This window comes from Bombus terrestris, chromosome 5 (assembly GCF_910591885.1).
Source record: "Bombus terrestris chromosome 5, iyBomTerr1.2, whole genome shotgun sequence".
Classification (NCBI taxonomy): domain Eukaryota; kingdom Metazoa; phylum Arthropoda; class Insecta; order Hymenoptera; family Apidae; genus Bombus; species Bombus terrestris.
In genome coordinates this window covers 5636629-5657286 of record NC_063273.1, presented here as the reverse complement: position 1 = coordinate 5657286, position 20658 = coordinate 5636629, and the positions used below count along the sequence as shown (strand labels likewise).

Below are 20658 nucleotides of genomic sequence, written 5' to 3'. Positions count from 1 at the left end.
TCTCGTATGGTTCTCGATTCTCTTTCGATTATTGCAAGCACGTCTCGTCAAATTTTCTTCCCTTTAAGATACGTCCAAATGAAAGTGCGTAACGCATCTTCTATTCGATTTTATAAAATGTACGAGTTCCCTATTGCGTTTTATACTCGAGTAGATTGTAGCGAGTCGATCGAAAACCAAATAGCGCTATTTTGAATTCCTAAGCGCGGTATCTTGCGAATACGTGCTTTGATACGAGGGCGCTACCTTCCAGACTTGTTACGATCGATGCTAGTGACATCTGCGAGAAAGTGAGAGAGAGAGAGAGAGAGAGAATCGATTGGTTGCGTTGAAAACTAGACCAATCGAAAAGTAACACATGTTCGAGATGTCGAACGAAGCAACGCGTCGTTTTGTCCCTGGTGCGGATCAAGGAGTAAAACGCGTTGGGAAAAATTTGAGAGTATGTTGCGACTCGCTGTCTATCGAAAGGGATATTATTTGGTCGAGCATTTGGTAAAAACACGATGCTGCTGTCGCGTGAAAAGTTGTGTTACGCGTTCTACGACGAGAAGCTTGGATACGTAAAAGATAGAAGAACCGAAAAGCAGAATGCAAATGTCGCTATGAGCATGACGGCGAATCGCCTAGTCGTGCTTTTCGTTTTCGTATCAGGAATCGCTGTTGCTGTCATCGGCACCTTACTGTCTCAGTACATTCGTGGTTTCCTGAAATATTTACCGGGTAAGTTTGTCCCATGTTTCCGTGGAACTTGCACGATTTGTGCCAACTAATAGACCCTTTCGTGGACTGTTTAACCTGAGAACTGACAGTTATGGCAGTTATTCTTTCAGATCACGACTATCGTCATGTATTTATACCGCTTCCGACGGAAGGTGAGTTAAACGTTTACGACGAAGGTACCTTGGATTTAGCGTTGCCAAGGACTGAGCTACGTCATCAATTGGAAATTGAGAATAGCGCGACATCCACCGCGGAAGCTTTAACCTCGCTGTATCTGGCATTGGAGATGAAATTGTCGGGCAAACAAAAGAAAGCGATCAAATTGTTTCAGCATGCCGTGGCTTTAGCACCCCGCCACCCAGATATCTTGAATCATTACGGCGAGTTTTTGGAGCACACGCAGAACGATGTTATCAAAGCAAACGAATATTATGTGCGTGCATTGAGTTTTCAACCGAACCACGAAGGTGCACTGATAAACAGTCAAAGAACGGCTCGAGTAGTTGAAGAGTTGGATCGGAGAATGCTCCGACGCATAGACGAAAAAAGAAACACACTGTCCACGATTCCTGATAACAATGCCGCCTTGATACGAGCAAAGAAGGAGGCTTATTTTCAGCATATTTATCATACAGTTGGCATCGAGGGGAACACAATGAATTTAGCTCAGACCCGGGCGATCGTTGAAACGCGTACCGCTGTTGCTGGTAAAAGCATCGATGAGCACAACGAGATTCTCGGCTTGGACGCTGCAATGAAATACATCAACGCGACCTTGGTCAACAGGATGGGATCGATTTCCATTAAGGATATATTAGAAATTCATATGCGTGTTTTAGGACACGTGGATCCCGTTCGAGGTGGTCAATTTCGACGTACTCAAGTGTACGTTGGTGGTCATGTACCTCCTGGTCCAGGAGATATCCATTATCTTATGGAAGAATTCGCGCTATGGTTAAACAGCGAAAGAGCTATTCGAATGCATCCAGTCAGGTATATAACTACTTGTTTCCTCGCTCATTTCCATTCTACACCATACCATCTGACCGAATATTTCGCAAATAATCGTTGTTTACTTTCTTCTATTCTAGATACGCCGCTCTAGCGCATTACAAGTTGGTACATATACATCCGTTTTCTGATGGTAATGGTAGAACATCTCGTTTGCTTATGAATATGATTCTTATGCAAGCTGGTTATCCTCCGGTTATTATCCACAAGCAGCATCGACACACGTATTATGAGAATCTTCAAATAGCGAATACCGGCGATGTCCGACCGTTTGTTCGATTCATAGCGGAATGCACGGAACAAACGTTGGACCTGTTCTTGTGGGCAACCAGCGAATTCTCTAGGCAGGTTCCCGCGCTTAGTCAAGATACCTTGTTCACCGAACGACGCGATACTATCGTTTTGGAGGATGACATGGCGACAGATAGCGTTACCAATGCCTTTGACACTGGCTAATAGCCTCGGTCAGCTTTTCCAATTTACGCTACACGTTTCCAAGTATCGTTAACGTTCGTTAAACCAAAGATCTGAATTCGCTAAACTATTCGTTTACCTCTGTTCCGTCTGCAACAACGTTCTTTGTATTTAAGTCGGAAACTCGGTTTTGCGAGCCTCCAACTTATTCCTGGAATTGCGAATGTTTGTCCTCCTTTTACCTTTTGTTCCCATGTAACGAATTGAACATTCAGCCCGTTTCTACAGTTTTGTTACCTATGTCATTAAGTGTACATGGCCGCACACACAATTTCCTCTTCGTTAACTAGATCTTTTCTTGATTTGTTTTCCTCAACGATCCGTTGACGTACATGCGTTCGCGATTACCGACGCATTTTACCCCACACGATCCGGTATGCTTCCATTTGTAATTTCTCTTGCTTTTTATCGTATGCGCCAAGACAGTCGAAAAACGGAAAATCGTGTGAAACCCAATCAAAGACTGTGATCTAATTTAGGAATATACGTAAGTTAATATTTAATTAGGCGAGTTTTAAACATCTATATGGAATGTATGTTGGAAACGTTGCGTATAAGTTTAAGGTCAGATGCGTAATCGCTACTCGCTGGACGAGCTACTTGCGATACGACGTAAATACGTACGCGATTTTTAATAAATCCATTATTTTCTAAATCTTTACGTTGATATATTCTTTTTACCATCATCTACGCAAAAACAATTAATGTAGTCAGTACGATAAACGAACTTGCCATTTGATCGGCTAGCTTTAAGTCGATTATAAATATACATATATATATATAGTTTATTTATCAAACAACTGGGTTGGGTATTTCGTTTGATACGCATATGACAAAGAAAGTGAAAGATTAAGACAAATAGCGTATCATTTGTATCATTGTCTCTGTTCAATCCTTTGTTTAATTTCGTCGGCAGGTTTTTCTCTCTCTTTTTATAAAAAGTAGAGTATCACCGTTGTAGCCTGATACGTTTTATGCCGATCGTAACGATGTTCCTCCCACTATCGTATCAAAGTATCCAATCCGCCGATTCGAACGTTTTCTTTCTTATCTCGCTATTCGATTCTATAGTGCGATTAATAATAAGGCAAAGAAGTATTGAACGCTCGATTGCTACGAAACTTTAATTTTTTTACGTCTAATAAGACATTATTGACGCTTTGTTGGCGAAAGAAACGATACAGAGATAATTCCCATCGTTTTTAAGCGTGTTCGATCCAAATATGTATCACGAGTGAACAAAATCTTTACGCTAAACGTGCAAATCTCTCCTTTTTTCAATGCGATATAACGATGTAGTTTTATCTATATAAATACATTTCTATAAAAATCATATTTAGCCAACAACGTAAGTTGACGACCTATTGATTTCACACACATTCGTTCTTCCCTCTATCTTCTCGCGTTCGCTCATTCGCTCAATAGCATCATACATACACGCATACACTCGCTCGTGCACATGCACATTCGTTCTCTCTTCGTTCCTGCTTGCCTGCTATGTCGTACTCGGTCCCACTTTCGATTGAATCCATAAAAATCGGATCGATCGCAAAACGCGCTGGACATTGTCGTTTTGGCAAGAAAAGACGCGCGCATGCATTCGTAGGTTCGCGAAGCGTGTCCGTGAAGATCCGCTTCTCCGTAAAATTTGAAAACGGTAGGAACGAAACCAAACGACGGCAAGTAAGATAGAAACTGTTACATGGATTTTAAGATTGTCAAATTAAAAAAAAAAGAAAATAAATAAAAACAGGCAAAATTGTAAAAAAAAAGAGTATTCAAAAGCGAACGACGAAATGGTATACCTTTTGAAATCGCGTCAACTTGACATCCCGAAATTTAGTAATTGTTGAGACTATGGTATACGCAGGAATTAACGTTGCGCGAAACTTGGTACTTACATTGTAAAATTATTTCGCGAAACGCGTATACTAATCGCAAGGGTGGCTAAAGTTATCGCGATCGCTGACCATAGACGAGTTAACTTACAATTTCTGTCGAAACGTGGGATTCTTTAAATAAACTGAGATTTTTTCATTAAGACAGGGACGATTACGATTAAACGATCTAGCAAAGTCAATGTTGAAAATACGCGTTTAACGAACCACGACCGTACAAATACACGAGAGATTTAGACGAACACGCGTATGCAGTATAAGAACTCTTCTTTTTTTTATTTATTCCAACTTTTCGACGGAAAGAGAAAGTACTCTTTTAACAGATGTACATTTATATATTTCTTCTAAAATTCGATTCATCTGAAATCAGGCAATTAAAGTTTGGCAATATAAATTAGGCGATCAACCGAGAATCCTTGTCTAAAGTATCTCGGTGAGAAACGAATCGAAAAGTTTGTTAGAAGGAAGAGAAGGATATGCTGTCCTTAAAGGATATCTTGTTTAGCGTGTTTCTCTTCTTTTAGACGCATAGAGGTAACACAAAACAGCTCATCTTGGATAATCGTAGACGCGCGTGCATTGATTCATTAGGTTTTCCGTTATCGATTCGTACGTACGTACATACGATTGTCGATTTAATCGCATCCAGTGGTCTGAGTATGTGCGGATTTATCGTCCAACGAACGCAACAGCATCGTTCAAAATGAATGGTAAGGGGACGTTAGTTACGAGTAAAATAAAGCGCGCGCGGGGCACGGTCGATTCTGTACGTACGCCGATACGTGCTATGATTTAGGTGCGTGATGCTGCGTGTCATCATGAACAATTAGAAGAAAAAGCTAGCGATCGGAAAAGAGGAGAGAAGCAGAGGGAGAAAGATGGGCAAAAAGAGGAGAGGAAATACGGTAAACGATTTTGCGAAAGAGTATGGACGGACGATGATCGTCTGTCGGCCACAGTTCATTTTGTTACTCGATATCGCCGGTTCATTGTCGAGGTTCTCGTGCTTTCGAATCATCGATGATCGATCGCAAACCGAAGAGGAGAGGAAAAGGAACTTCGGTATCGTTAAACGGATTCGTTTGCAGTTAAAGGAACGCGAACGGAAAGCTGATGCGACGAAACATGGTAACAGCGATGCTCGGAAAATCAATGGTATTCGAACGCTTAGACGGTTTACTGGTATTTTCTTTCCTTTGATTACGCCATCCTCACCCACTGCCATCCACCACCACCACCACCGCTACCACCATCACCTTATCGTTATCGTAATCGTAAGATGCTTCTTCGTGCCCTCGTCTTTCTGTCTTTCTCTCTCGCTCATCCACTCGCTCGCTTACTCATTCGTTCCTTCATTCACTCGCGTTTCTCTCTTCCCCTCTCTCTTCACCCTCTCTCTCTCTTTGTGGCGCGCGCGCGTAAACTAATCCACGTTAATTATATCGTGAGTTACGAGTTCGCGTCATCTTCTGGCTGATCTGTTCTTCTTGCAACAATTGTCCACGAAACTGACTGACTTGATCGATTGCGGCGTTCAAGATATCACGCTGCTGCACCAATAGCTGTTCCCAGTTTTGGGCATATTCTGCAACAAACAACACGTTTTCAGTGGTCGATTTCAGTGATTTGCCCTTTTGCAAATAATAGCAAACGGAAAAGGATCTGGTGAGTTTGCGAATGAACGTAAGCACGACTCGGTATGAATTTGCCGTAGCGACGGGACGCAAACGTAAACACGTTTCATGCGTTTCGAAACGATCGGCGAAACATAACGATCGTCTGGAAATTTTCAGGCAAATTAGGCCACGCTACGAATCGATCTCGATCGATTACGTTAGCGTGTATTGAAAGCGTTCCGGTTACTCGGAAAATGCAAAAATCCACGTACAGATTTCGTTATGTATATCTTATCGAGCGAGGCGTGCCGCGTATTAGTCCATTTGTATCACAGGCCATAATAGTAAGTAGTTAATACGAAGAAAACAATGCCGTTATATCAAGATTCCATAAAACTAATATTTATTAACAGCTTAATGTGTATTGTACATGTAGAGGAATTTTCGCGCTAGAATCAAACGCTCGGTTACTATCGCGATATTTTCAAAGATACACGGAGATTCGTTAATCGGAGAAGATAGGGCCAGATAACAGAAGGAAGAATAGAGAGGATAGAGTAGAATCGACGCGTAAATCGATATCGCGGCTTACCAGTTCGATGAACGGAAGAAAAAAATACACGTTGCTCTGTATCCGATTGTATTTACTGGCGCAGTAGTTTCTCGATCCAGTGCGTTCCGTTCAGTTCCGTGCTCGGCTTAGTGTCGTTTACGCTTAGGTACTACTGCCGATACGTATTTGTATTATACATATATATTGCGATAGATTTATGGAAAATCGCGGCTTAAAAGCAAGCATTACTTATCGGAGACGTCGGTGATGTAGATGTAAATGTCGATGCGGTAATGATGCCTTCGCGAATCGTGACCCCTGAACGCGTAATTAGTACATATGTATATCTCTGGTGCGGTATTAAAGTAAGCAACTTTTGACAGGCGACTTTATATATGATTTTGAATCGAATAATTTCGTACCGTCGGAAAACTGTTTTCTCTCTATCAGACGTCTACGTAAATAGAACCTCCTCAGGTTGGGCGACTCAAACTTTGTTCTTTTCCGTCTCAAATCTGCAAGGGTTTGTGACGTTACGTTCAAACGTGTCATTGTTGTTGCTGTTGTTGTTGTTGTTGTTGCAGCTGCTGTTCGAGCCTTTGTATTCTTTTACACATAGCTAAAAAACAATGATTTTTGGGCGCCGAACGCGCCCAATGACAACGCGTATGCCTCGTTTCTTGTTCCTATATGTACATATTACGTGTATACATATTTCCTTAGATTTTAAGAAATTCGCTTCCGTATCGATTTCGTTCTCGGCCGAACAAAATTTCGCTGACTCGGCTTGTAAAAACAAACGTACTCGTTGCCAGCGGTTTGTCTAGTATCCGCGAATGAAATATCGGTTCATCTGATCGGTTGATTTCTACTACAAACCGGTCTCTCGCTCCTTCGATTGCAACGTTAAAAGCTTCACGTTAAAGCGTAAAAGTGACGATATCATCGATAGGAATGTATAAAAAGAAAAATAAGGAGAAATAAACGGAAGAAGAAACATCGTTGGTCCCTTATAACGGATAAACGTGCGCGAAAACAAATAACTTATGGCTCCTCCGTTCTTTTCACGTAAATGAAAAAGATCATGTACAGGCTGGGTAAGAAGATAAAGAGGATAACATTTTTAAAAAACGACAAAAGAAGATTAAAAAATTTGAAGGTGGATCGATCGTCGATCGGCGTACGAGATTTACGAACGTAGACGGTGGAGAGAGTGATCTCATAGCGATCGATGATGGTCGATCGACTGTCGTCATCGTCGACGCGGTACGAGGATTCGGAAGAGCGTCGTGTTTCATCGAGGGTGGGTCGCTTGTTCTCTTCTTTGTGGTCGTTTCGTTGACTTCGTTTTGGCGAATTTACGTTTAGATTGCCTTGTTCGATAGACTCGTCTCGTTGATAACGATGATCTTCCTGCCCGTGTTCGCGAGTCAGCCAATTCCGCCGTGACATATTAAATCGCGTTGTATCGCGTTTGCAAAGATTCGCGAACGATCGACGATCCGGCCAACGTGTCGCGTCCTCGTTGCTGTCGCCGCTTTCATCATCGTCCAAGTTGAATTTATCGCCGTCGAACAGTTTCGTCTTCTTTGCTGTCTTTTCATCGTCGAAGGCATCCAAGTTGTAATTATAATTAGAGTCGGCCACGACGTTCATCTCGCCGAAACGACGCGTCTTGGCATCGCTCGTTTTCTCACCGAGAGGCGAAGAATATTTTTTGACGCCGTCTCGATTGAAAGTGCCAGACCAATGATATTTTTGTACGCTCTTTTTCTCACCGGCAGACCGTTTGTATCGTTGCGCACGGTTCACTGTCCGAGCCCAGTTGTTGCTGTATGCAACGGAATACGCGTGCAAACTGTTCTTCGAAACATTTTCGATGCGCGATACACGTGAATCGATACCGGCCGTGTTCGCCGCGACGCGTGTCGTTCGAGTAACGTTCAACGATTCGTAGTCGCTATCGCACGAACTCATGTCGTTTTGACATTCGACCTCGTCCTTCCAAGGAGATTTTAATGAATTCTTTGTCGTTGTATCGACGAGTTTATTTAGGTTGGACCACGCGTCACCACCGGCAGAGTCGCGGTTATCGTTGTCTACTGGCACAGCCATCATCATCGTTGTCGTTGACGTTGTCGTCGTCGTCGTCGTCGTTGTCCTCTCGTCCTCTAAGTTCGGTTCTAACGGGCAGCTTGCCTTTGCCTTATCTTTACCGCGTGAATCTGTCGCAAAATTCCACATACACAATAACGCTTGGTGCCCCAGCCTTTTTGCTCCTCGTGTTTCACCGTATTAGGTTCTGTCGCGGGGTATCGAGACATTGTCCGATCGATAAACGGGTACGAACGAGAGACCGAAAACAAAAGTACGGCAGCGCTCGTAGTATAGCTTTTTGGACAGACGGACGCGACGAGGCGAACAGGCATGCGTTATCGTGTCATCGAAAAATCGTTAAGAAATCGAGAATTAAAAGGAAAGAAAAAACAAAAAACAAAAACAAAAAAAAAAACAAAAATAAAAAAGAAAACGCAAAATTATAAACAAAGCAGAAAAGATCGATCCGCTTAAGAAACGAAACGAACGGAAGTATAGAGAGGAAAGATATTACGCATGCAAAAGAGAAGAGAAACATTTGCATGTCGGAACAAGAGGCGTAAACTGAAGTTGAAAAATTCTGAAAATAGAAACGATTACGCGTGCGTACATGCGTACGTAAATGCGTGTGTGCGTGCATTTGCGAGTGTGTGTGCGCGGACGCGGCCGGGAGAGCGAAGACACGCTCGAATACAAGGGTTCGGAGTCAGTTGAAACAAACGCGGAAACGCCGTCTTACCTTCTTGGTCATAATCTACTTCGTGAGTCGTACTGAACACATTACGCGCGCCATCCAGGAATCTGGTCGTATGGTCCATGACCATTTTGTGCGTGTCTAGGACTTCCTCCTCCAACATTTGCAGTGCGGATACAGCTTCGTGGAACGTGTAAAGGTCTTGTGAAATCTCACCCTCCTGTTAAAAAAAAGAGTCGACCGAGTAAGTGGAAGAACCGGTCCGTCTCGAAACTCGGAAGCCCGAGCTGACGCGGAAATTCTATTTTTTGTCTTACGTTCAGAGACCGAAGCTGTGCCAAATCGCTATCCGACAATACACTGTTGTTCGACTGTTCCTCGATCTTTAATTCCCGTTCGTCGTCCGTCGGGGAAGCTTTCATTTCCGTTGGATCAGTCGCGGCCAATTCCTTCACTCGATCCGCATATCTGAGCGTGTTCAACGAATGTTCGCAGGAACTCATTCCCGGACTGATCATAGCTATCTGCGAACAAGGGAAGAGCAGTGGTAAGGAGGTGCGCGGTTCGTTTAAATCGATCCGCTACGCGAGAAACGCAAATCTGTTACCATGCAAGTTTTCGACTTTTCACCGATGAAGCTGTCCCTTAATACTTGCGTCAACTTGCTGGCTCTGAATGGCAGGTGCGTTCCTTTGCGACTCAACGCGCGGATACATTCTTTTAACGCCAACAGTGACTTGTTGATCTCGGCACCCTCCATACCTGTGAACAACGCGACGATCTTTGCACGCGTTTCACCGGTGGACCTTCATCCACAGATAGAGGAAATTACGCGAAACTCACGGGTTTGTCTGTTGGCGGAAGACGTGTCTGCTCCCCTCTCGTTACCAGCAAGATCGATCAGAGAAAATTTTCCATGAACCTTGAGCGTACCAGGTATCCGTGCTGTGATTTGGAAAACGGCATGGGATCGTGACGAGTTGGAATTTGCACTGGTTTGACCACTCGTTCTGGCACTGTTTCCGTGCTGTATCAACTTCAACACTTCGTCGCAAGTCTCCACCACCTTTTCCGTTAATCCGAGTATTTGCACCTATGGGACGGGAAAAGATAGGAACAAGCTAAACGGAAAAAGAGAACAAGTAAACGCGTATAAGCGTACCTGTTGCTTGCCATCTTCTAGAACGCGCAGCTTCTCTTTGTCCTTCAATAGATCGAACACCTTGCCAGAGTAGATTTCGAAAAAGCTCGCGGAAATGACCAGATTCAACGGACGATACTTAACAAGCTTGAGGCATTTAAACACATCCTTAGCTACCATCGCGTATATGCCTCTTTTGCAATCCTGTGTCTTTCCGTTAAAATCACCTCCCATGGTATGCGTTTTACCGCTTCCCGTTTGACCGTAAGCGAAACACGTGGCCATCCCACCTTCGAAAATGGTTTGCACCAGAGGTTTAGCAGTGTACTTGTAGACGATCTCGTTGTTGCAAGTTTCATCGAACGCGTAATCGAATCGAAAGATTTGGTTCTCCAAGTATTTGGTTAGATCGACTTTGGCTTTTGGCTCGTGAACCACCATCTGATCTTTGCTAGGCACGCTGATCACATCTACCTCTTTGCGCGCGATCTCCTTCTTGTTCAACGGGCGCTTTCTGACGCACACTGTAATTTGATGGTCTTCCACGCTATCCGTTTCTCGAAGGGGCCTGAACTCGATGCTGTTCTGGTATTCCCTGTCGACGGAAAGACGTCAACATCTTGAATAGTATCACGCGAGAAAAGAAAGAATCGGGACTGACCTTATCATAGCGAGAAATTCCCAATTCGGATTACCAGGATCCAAGTTCATCAGAGCTTCCTTCTCCTCCTTCAACTCCGCTTGTCTCTGTCTTCTTTCCTCGCGGTTCTTCTTCAGCCTCTCGACCTCTTTCACCACGTTCGACCGTCTAACTCGCCCGTTATCCGCTTGTACCTGTTGTTGTTGCTGCTGCTGCTGAGACTGTAGCTGTTGTTGCTTTTGCTTGGCTTGCGCTGCCATGGAGGTATTGAAGGAAGCGGCCGTTGACGTAGGTGTCGGTGGGATGTTCTCCAATTCCCGGCGACTCGTTAATCCAGCCACGGAATCACCGTGCCCATTCACAGTGACACCGGGTGGCATTATATTGGTTGGCCGACCCGTTTGTCGCGACAATTGTCTGTTGGAACCCGCTGCAAAGTATACATCAGTCGCGTGATGTGTTCAAGTTTCGGGGTCGAATTGAACGAACGTGTTCGCGCAGTCTGCTCGGTGGACCGACTCTCGCGGGAAAATAAACAAAATTCAGACGCGATCGCGTGTATCGAGAGAATCGCGCGTGTGTGTGTTACCGTGTGCCGAGACCTGCTCCGAGATGGCTTCAACCAATTCCTCGGTCTTCCCATCCTCGGTGCCGTTGATCTTATTTTTTCTTCCGAAACAGTAGCCCAACGGATCGAACCTCATGGCGATGACCGCGGTGAACGAGGTGAATTCGTAGAATCGACAGAAAGAATAGACGGAAAGAAAGGAAGGAAGAAACGAGGAAGGAAGGAAGGAAAGACGTGTGTGTGTCTGTGAATGAGTGAGAAAGAGGGAGAGGGAGAGAGAGAGAGAGGAAGAGAAAGTAGACGAGAGTGTACAAGAATGGAAGAAACGTAGGCTCGAATCGCACGACCCGATTATATACTCTGTTCGTTTAATACGTAGCGCATCGTCCGTCGAGGTCCTTGCCCTTGCGTGCCTTTGCATACGGCGCAAGAGCATCGATAGTTTGGAGCGTGAACACTCGCGCACCGCCGCTCGTTGCCACTGGTGGTGCTTCTTTTACATGACGCTGACATCGCTGTTACACCACGCGTATTTCATTCGCCATCGCTTGGCAAATCGATCCGTCCAGAGTTAGTGACCACAACATAGTAAACGCGGCGCGAAACGATCGCAACACGACGATACGCGCGTGAGAACGTTACATCGATCGCCGTTGACCAATCGTGCAAATTAAACGACTTTTGCGTTCGCGCGACATCAACTCGATCGATTCGTCGGATTAACAAACGATAACGCGACTTTTCTTATTTGTGCAAACCATTATACGTATGTAATGTTTGCTCGCGTACGACATACCTTTTACTGGAATCGACGGCTTGGTTGAATGCTGAAAAAAGAAACAGAAAACATAACGTAACGTCGTCAAAGAAAATTTCAATACGAGTTATTCAAGTATTATATACAGTTTAATATTCTGTAATTCGATGGTGTTCGAAAATAACCAATAATAAGAAAGATAAGTAAATAAATAAATGCAATGAAAGGAGATGGTATGTTAAATAAAACGTTGGTCGATAGTCGAGCGTGGGTACGATACGTCGTCTAAAAAACGTTGACGGAAAAGCGAGTGCAAAATGTACGAATCGTAATCGATAGAACGTAATTCCGTACGTACGTGCATACGTACAACGCCGTACACGGAACAGAATCGATGTTTCGCGGTAAAAAGCAAAGGAAACGTAAATCGAACGAACGTGGTAGAAAAGAAAGCGGGATGAGACATCGCAATTTGATGCACGTCAAACTCGTTGTTCGACGTCCGGCGTTCGATCGAACGAAAAGCACGGTAATGCGAGTACGCGAGAAGCGAGGAAATGATAGGAAGCGTGCGTGGGACGACGACGACAACGTCGTTTTAGAACGAATCGCAATGTTCCGACGAGAAACGAGCTTAAAAAGAAGGAAACGCAAAATAAGGCGAGGAAACCGGTATCAGGCGCGTGGTTGTTGGCGACAAAGGTGGCGCAGTGTATCGAGTGCGATCGATCCTCGAAACGTGGCAAAGTAGCATAGAGAGAAGGGAATGGAAAATAAATGGGGAGGGAGAGAAAAACGCTGACGTTAAAGCTGAGTTTACATCAATCCAGTTACTGGATCAAGCGATTACGTCCCAGTTCTTTAACTGAAAATCGGTTCATGTCTACGGTATTCCAGTCTCCTTTAAACAGACGAAGAACTGGAAAATCGTTGGTAAATCGTCGTGGCAATGAATGCATTGTACTACGCTTCAGCCAGCACTGGTTATCGAGTCGTCTACGCGATTCCAGTAACGTTGGAATATTGCGTTCTCGATGGTGGGAATAAACGCCAGGAGTTGAACTGAATTGCTCGCTGGGATAACGACGTTGTACTGGAATCGAAATACTGTTTGTCTTATTAATACAGTTACGATCCAGCGCTGGACTGAACTAGTGGACTGCAATGCTACTGGGCCGATGTAAATCTAGCTTTACGGCAAAGAGAGAAGGAAGATAAAACAAAGTAAAGCCGAGCGTTTACGTGTAAGTGCGTGTGTTTTAAGGATAAACGAAATACAAAGGAGTATCAGGGTGGGAGGAAAGGAGCGTGGGTTTCGCGCGTTTACCGAAAGAGCAGTAACGACTCGTACAGGAAGCGTTGCGGATGCAAGGCCGTTTCTTGCGGTATGACCGCCGTGTCGTCCAAGGGAGCCCTCCTCTTGGTTCTCCGACTCATCCACCCCCTCGTCCTCTTCGCCCGAAGAATCCTGCTTTTCGTTCGAATTTGATGGCGCGCGCGATTTGAATCGGACACGTAATTCGAACCAGATACGATTCGAAGAGAAACTACGACCGCGACGATATTAGGAGGGGGCGGAGGAGGATCGACGAGCGTGAATCGTCGAGAAGAAGTGGTGCCGGTAGAGATTGCGGGAACGCGGGACGATGACACGACGATGCGAGGTCGTATTGGGGGATGCGATCGGTTTCGGACGGGAGAGACCCGATATCGGTGATGATCCATCGCAGACCCAAATCCGTGATAATGAGCAGCGTCCATGGAGGAAAAAAAGATGTAATCGTGTTAGTAGGAGGAACGACGCGAAAGTTGCGACGTTGAACGTGGTCGCATGCTCGATCGGTAGCGATTCGACGCGAGCCGCGCCAAAGCTACGACACGTGTCTCTCACCGAAACAACGAACGCGGATGAGAGGTTGCCTAAAAACACTACGTACACGGAAATTGAAATTGCTCGATCACGTGCGACGTAATTCCATCGTGTACACGATGGAAACGCGATTTCGTCGTTTCTTTTCTTCTAACTGATGGTTCGTCTTCCGTGGTTGTCGCGCGCTGTTTGAAAGAGAAAAGAGCGCTTGATAGATCGAAGGATCGCGCGATACGTACCCTTGCTTTGGAAATCAACACGTGATTGTTGATCTGCGAAGGTGGTTCCATGGTCTTTTGATTCGTCAGGTCGGGATTTAAGGCGACGATCGCGTCCATCTCGACCTAAAAGCGAAACAGAAAATGAAAACGTTAGAAAACTCGCGCGCACTTTATGTCTCGGTCGTTCTCGCGTCAAGTACCTCTTTCCCTTTGGTCTCTCCTCTTTCGAACCATTCTACGGTGACGGTACGCTGTTCCCAATTAATACCGGAAACGACTGCCGAGTGGACACGACCTGAAACAAACACGAATTCAGCGTAGTTTGTCGGCAATTCGAGAAACTTTCCGCTAAAGGGAATCGTAACGAGGGATTCGTACGAAGGACGCGCAAGTCGATCGAATTGAATTCGAGTATCGGTCTGCAGCGTTAAACGGAGAGTAAGAAACGAAGAATGCGGTTTTCCTCTGTTTCGGGACGATGCTCGTGTACGCGTGATCACGAGCTTTAAACTCGCGATGTTTTAAATCGATTAAGGCGAGGGAAATCGTTTCTTCTCGTTTCGCATGGTTATTCGATCGAGGACGCGTCGATCTCCAGACTCGCGGAGATATCCAGCGAGGTAACGTGTTCATAGATGACGTAAGAGCGGATAAAAGGTAAGGTTCGGCGAGGCGTAAGAATCTCGCGACAGGCGTCCTTATAAGGATGCAGCGCCCACGTGTGCGCGATTCGCTGCGAATCGACCACGCGTCGTCGTTCTATTCGCTTTTCATTTCGATTTCGAATTTCGGGCAAGGTCTGCACCGCGACCAAACGGCCTATTTCGGCGCCAAACGCCAGTCATTCGTTGACTCGTCGACTCGCGAGTAGTTGCGAGGTATATACCCGTTAAAGACAAATCACGCCAAAGGCAAAGTCGTTATATCGCTCCATGCCGATGATTCTGGGGTAAGAAAGTAACGCGCCGTTCCTCACAGTCCGTTTAATATCAAAAGGTGTCGCTGTCTTTCCCACTTTGCGACCAGATTCTTTGAAGTTTCAACGATGTCTCTATTCTTTGGTAATACCGGCGATAAAACGATCTCCTAAATTACATAACAATAATAATAATACCCTGATGCATCCTCTAAACACCGTATCATCAGCACCGTATTGTTCGGCAACTTCAAGTCGCCTGCCGAGGTCGGTTCTTATTGAGCCCTCGACCCAGTCATAAATTATCGTAAGACTAAATAGCGACGACTATGTGCCATTATGTTGCCTCGAAAATGCGTCGTCGCTAACATACATATAATATACGCGACGACGGGAGACCTGGCCACTTGTTGCATCGCCATGCTGCGTCGAGCTGCGTTTCCATCGCGAATACATCCTACACGGTATCCGTTAAATACCTGTAGACAGCGTGTAATACTCTTAACGACTCGTAACGAGTCGTAATGTTGGATCACGATTGAAGATAATCGAATTTGCCTTTGGGAAATTGGCGAACCGCGCGAGAATCACAACGAATCGAAGATCGAAGATTCTTGTCGCGTGTATAGTCGTACGCGTATTCCTATTTATATGGACGGGTGCAAGCTATAAATATTATTACCGTGGCCGAGATTGGGTCACCGATCCGCTTTCTTCCTGCAACTGTACGGGCGCTTTTCCAACTATCGCTAACCGTTCTCGGCGGACACTGCTGCGACGTCGATCGTCGTTCCCGATCGCGTATTCCTCGATCGAACGTAACGACCAACGATCGTTTCTGGCCGCTGCGATGCGGCCAACCGACTCTCCTTTCTTGGCGAACGATCTGACTCATTCACCGAGAGAGCGCGAGTAAATAAAATAGCGCGTTGTTGGTTTGGCGTAAACCAACCTTCTCGCGACCAGAGTATTCCTTGAAAACGTCGATTGCATTCGATCGAGGAAGCACCGTGTCGCGGAAGGATTCACGAAGAACCGATGCATCGTGGTGAACATATGTCTAGGGACAGCTGTAGAGTTGCAAAGCATTCAGAATGCGTAAGGAGGGATGCAATTAACGATTCGAAAGAGACGACGGCATCTCTTGTTCTGGTCTCGTTGCATTACGAGTTACATCGGACGAGAGGAGTCTACCGCGTTCGCGGTGAAAGGATATCCGTTCATCTGCCAGCAGCGGAATCGCTGGTATCGAGAGGCGATCGTTGTCGCATGGGAAGGAACTAGAGGATCGGCGACCGAACGAAAGATACGACAACCGCGTGGTCTGTCGTATTGGTTCACACCGGCGCGGCGCGACGTGACTAACCCCGTACTCGAAGCAAGTTTAAAAAAGGAAAAAAGAAAACAAATATAGCGTGAAAAGGTCAGCAGTCGGAACGCAAGGGCAAGAACTTGCACTTATATAGACTAGCGTATCGCGACTATTCGCTCGTTTCTCGGTAGCTATCGTGTATGTGCAGCGCGATGCCCAATGCCCATCTACGTGAGTAGGCGACGTATGTATATCGATATATGTAGTTGGCCAACAGGAGGATGCGACGTAATATACGATGCGCGACATGCGGCGTGCAGCGGCTGCACGAGTAAGGGTAAGTTATCCGGTTCGTTTGCTAGATTCACTTGTATCAACGTACTATCAACGATTTTCGTCTCCGTGGGAATAGTTGATCGCTGTACCAACGTGCGAATCACGACGAATCGGTGTTTCACGGTAAAAACGTGTGCGCGGCGCGGAGCGGCGAAAACGGTTACACGATGACGACGACGACGACGACAACGACGATAAACGATGATAGAAGTGTCTCGCATATTCGTTGTATACGGGAAAAGAATAGAAAACAAAAAAGGGGAAGCGGGTCAAGCGGTGTTCGATTTTCGTTGGCAGTAGATAACGAAAGTGCGAGGCATCGCGCACGCGATCGGCTGTCTGAAAATGTCTAAAAATAATTTGGCAAGATACGTTACTCACCGTCTGTCCTCTTGATATTTATACTGTTGCCGGTCTCAATGTTGTACATGCCGTGGTCCATGGTCATTTAGTCGTGTTCTCACGCCGTGGCTATGCTCGTAAGTCGGCCGGTTTTTCACCGGATCGAACACGACAACGATGGAGAAGACGACGACGACGATACGACGCGACGTCGATGATGTTGACGCGAGAAAAACGCAGCGATTCTCGAGCAACAGAAGCCTTACGAAGACCGTATAGTTTACGAGACTTCGAAATCCGACCGTTGACAGTTACGCCAGCGTTCGCGTTCAAAATCACGCGGCTGTGCTGCGTTCCTCTCCACCGTCGTAATTCGTACTTTTCCCTTTCCGTCACCGTTGCTGCTACCGCTGCTGTTATCGTTTTTCTGCCCTATTTTGCTGGTACACGGTGTCCCCGTGCTTTATCCTCGCTGCTGTTCGTTCTTCTCTTTGTCGCAATCTTAACCGCAGTCGCAGTCTCGCTGTCGTTGTCCACCACCTCTTGCCGTTGTGTATTTTCACGTCAGGGACGTCGCCGATTGTGTCCAAGGCACGCCCGTTTTGCGAATTCTCGTTTAAACGGTAGCTCGTGTAACCCGCGCGACAGCACGCTCTCTTTCCGCGAATTTTTAACTACGCCAAAACGAAAACGCAACGACTCGAAATTACATTCGAAGATTCGTTGAATTTCACGAACGAGATGTTTCCGGGATTTTGTGCCGGGATACTGCCAGTGTCCGTTATTGACAACGGAAAGACTGCGAGCGCCAACTCTCGGTCGACCATTACCGCCGCGACATCTGTTACTGTGCACGTACTTCTTTTCGAGCAGCTGCATTCTCTCTCCATCTATTGGCAATTTCAGACATCGCTCCGTCAGCCATTTTCTCCGCCTGATCGTAACCACTTGAAAATATTTAAACACGATCAGGTCGGAGATAAAAACCAGACTCCGGACGTGAAATTGAAACGTAGCGATAAATATCGGTGGCCTGCTGTTGCGGAAGACCAGATATCTTAATTTTATCTCGAAATTCAACTCGTTTTATTTTCATTCGTTTACGTATAAAATACAAAGATGTTTTATTTATTTGTCACTGTAACGATTGGTCTTCGTAGCAGACGACTACTTTATTCGAATCGAGGTGCCTGCGATTATTTCGGAAACACAGCTTGCCGCACTAATGTTTTTAGTTCCTCCAAATCTAAATCGTTGTCCCCTTTGAATCGATCGACGATACGTTTCATTCTAAAATCAAACACTCTCGATAGTTACATATTTTACGATGCTGCGCGTAGGAACTATTTTACCTATCGATACGACAATGAATACTCGATGGTAAATCGTGTTGTTTTATCTTCTGGAATACCTGCGATTGATCGAATTATAAGTATATTACTAAATGATTCGTATCCTACCAAACAATCGTTAAGTTAATCATGCTTAATTACCAACAATCCTCGCTTAACAACGTCTTCTTCCAGTTCCGCGATTCTCGCTACGTAATGCGCGAAACTGCGCTTTGTGCTACCGTTGATCAGACGGTAGAGAAAAGCCAGTGATTCATCTTGGTCGATCACGCATTCGAACGTCTATATTCCAAAGAAAGGAAAAAATGGAAAGGGAGAGAGGAGGAAAGGGAAGAGAAAGGGTACACAAGTACAAACTATCGACAAAGATGTTTTCTCTCACCTGAGTCTCGATTACAGGAGTTTGAGGCAGTAACGCAAGTACGTTATACGCGTGCGTCGCGGCAAACACGTGAGGACAGTCCGAACCTCTTTCGGCGAACGTGTTCAGTACGGCTGCAACCAGCGACAATCCGCTAATTTCGGACGTTCCTCTGTCTAATTCGTCCGATATTACGATCGAATCTGATGTAGATGCGCGTAGAGCCACGTTTATCTGAAATGTAAACTCGTTTTTTCGATTCGGTCCAGGCAAACGTACACCGCTTGCCTACCTGCCGAAGGTTCTGTAGAAACGAACTCGCGTTCAGTCCGATGCTTTCTGTGTTCGACATTTGAGTCAGAACACGAGATATCGTTCCTATCGTCGCGGTTCTTGCAGGAACGTAACAACCTATATGAGCCATGAACACTACGAGTCCAATCTGTTTTAGGTATACGCTTTTGCCGCAAGAATTTGGCCCTGTTAAAACTTTGATTAAACTTGCACCTTCCCCCGAACGTATGTCGTTTGGCACGAACGTCGTCGCGCATTCCATTAGCGGATGCCGTCCTTCGACCACATTTATGATCTTTGACTCGGTCACGTTTGGTCTGACATAGTTATAATCGCGCGCCACTTTGTAAAACACCAATAAACTATAACGATCGAGCAGTGCGTGTTAACCATCGAATTGTTTGTACGACCTTTGGTTGCGATTACGGGTACTTACATGTCCAATTCGGCGCACAGTTGAATCGTGCGTAAAATTGTTCCTGTGTGTTTCTTTATGTATCGTATTAACTTTTGTACGATATGATTCTGCCGAACAGCTATTTTCAATATGATGTCACCCACGGTCTCGTCTAATTCTAGAATAAACCAGCCGAATAAGAACAAACAAGTGTAAAAGCTTGGTTCGTAAAAGCGAAACAATGAAACACCGACCTTTCGCCGAAGCACTTTTGTAATAATGCACTTGATTAATGCTGAATTTGAATTCCAAACCAGGGTAAGTAGCATCTTCCGTCGGCGGAGTCGGATTCCACTCGTTTATCGCTAAAACGTAGCCAATGTTTGGCAAATATAGCATGTTACAACCGGTGACAGAAGATGGAAGATGCTCTCGCATATCTTTCTCTCCCATTTGCGTGAGCAGTTCAGGCAAAGTACGTCGCACATGATTCACTGTGAATCAAGAGGCTCCGATTACGATTACGATTGACAATTCGTAGGAACAATCAAGATAAATCTTGCACGCACGTTCGTCCAGCAAGGGGTCGACATTCGGTTTAACCACGAGCTTGCCTTCGCGTCTGCTCTCGCCAAAATCCACTATGTATTCGATAAAGTACTTAACGTATTGCATCTCGCTTGTGATACTTTCGGCTATTTGCCTAAACAGTTCTATTCGTCCTGCGTATTCTTCGCATATGTCCGCGATACAAATTACGTGCGAAATGGTCTGAAAAGGCAAATGAAACCGTTTGACTGAACGAGCAAGGCCCAAGGATCGTTCGTATATCGTTTATAACTGGATTCAGCAACTAAAGGAATAGGAACAAAGAATCGAACCTTGTGCAATTTATACCAATTGGATGGCTTGGCTTGCGGTCCGGAACAACAGGCAAGCACGGTGTTGGTCAAACGATATACGTGCCTTAAGCAAGACGATAAATTCTCGACAACGCTATGGTTCTTCGAATTCAGAAAAAATTCGACAGCGTTTAATCGTTGCTCTAATACGGCGATGTTTCGCGTCGGATGATGTAGCGTCTT

General features: G+C 45.3%; 3 protein-coding genes across 10 annotated transcripts; 1 reads left to right on the top strand and 2 right to left on the bottom strand.

Annotated features, from left to right (window-relative positions):
* Positions 1-327: 327 nt before the first annotated feature.
* LOC100648359 (protein adenylyltransferase Fic) lies at positions 328-2863 on the top strand. Of its 2 annotated transcripts, none has more exons than XM_012308694.3 (3): positions 328-723; positions 822-1716; positions 1815-2863. In XM_012308694.3, the coding sequence occupies exons 1-3, from the start codon at positions 507-509 to the stop codon at positions 2188-2190; spliced, it is 1488 nt and encodes a 495-aa protein (XP_012164084.2). In that variant the 5' UTR covers positions 328-506; the 3' UTR covers positions 2191-2863. The 2 variants fall into 2 exon arrangements, with proteins under 2 accessions (XP_012164084.2, XP_003395623.2); XM_003395575.4 differs by having other exon boundaries at positions 330-723; positions 834-1716.
* Positions 2864-3304: 441 nt separating this feature from the next.
* LOC100648161 (kinesin-like protein KIF2A) lies at positions 3305-17961 on the bottom strand. 7 transcript variants are annotated; one of them, XM_048406245.1, is made up of 13 exons: positions 17209-17953; positions 14464-14558; positions 14282-14386; positions 13500-13640; positions 12212-12242; positions 10869-11277; positions 10229-10802; positions 9910-10159; positions 9674-9828; positions 9384-9590; positions 9112-9286; positions 6698-6790; positions 3305-5691 (listed from the first exon to the last, which is right to left on the bottom strand). In XM_048406245.1, the coding sequence occupies exons 1-13, from the start codon at positions 17273-17275 to the stop codon at positions 5540-5542; spliced, it is 2454 nt and encodes an 817-aa protein (XP_048262202.1). In that variant the 5' UTR covers positions 17276-17953; the 3' UTR covers positions 3305-5539. The 7 variants fall into 7 exon arrangements, with proteins under 7 accessions (XP_048262202.1, XP_048262203.1, XP_012164086.1 ...); XM_048406246.1 differs by lacking the exon at positions 6698-6790 and having other exon boundaries at positions 17209-17952; XM_048406242.1 differs by lacking the exons at positions 3305-5691; positions 6698-6790 and adding an exon at positions 6892-8500 and having other exon boundaries at positions 17209-17961.
* On the bottom strand, positions 17589-20654 carry LOC100647843 (mutS protein homolog 5). The gene is made up of 7 exons (XM_020863170.2): positions 20455-20654; positions 20143-20344; positions 19828-20067; positions 19613-19751; positions 19175-19538; positions 18904-19116; positions 17589-18459 (listed from the first exon to the last, which is right to left on the bottom strand). The coding sequence occupies exons 2-7, from the start codon at positions 20246-20248 to the stop codon at positions 18337-18339; spliced, it is 1185 nt and encodes a 394-aa protein (XP_020718829.2). The 5' UTR covers positions 20249-20344; positions 20455-20654; the 3' UTR covers positions 17589-18336.
* Positions 20655-20658: the final 4 nt, after the last annotated feature.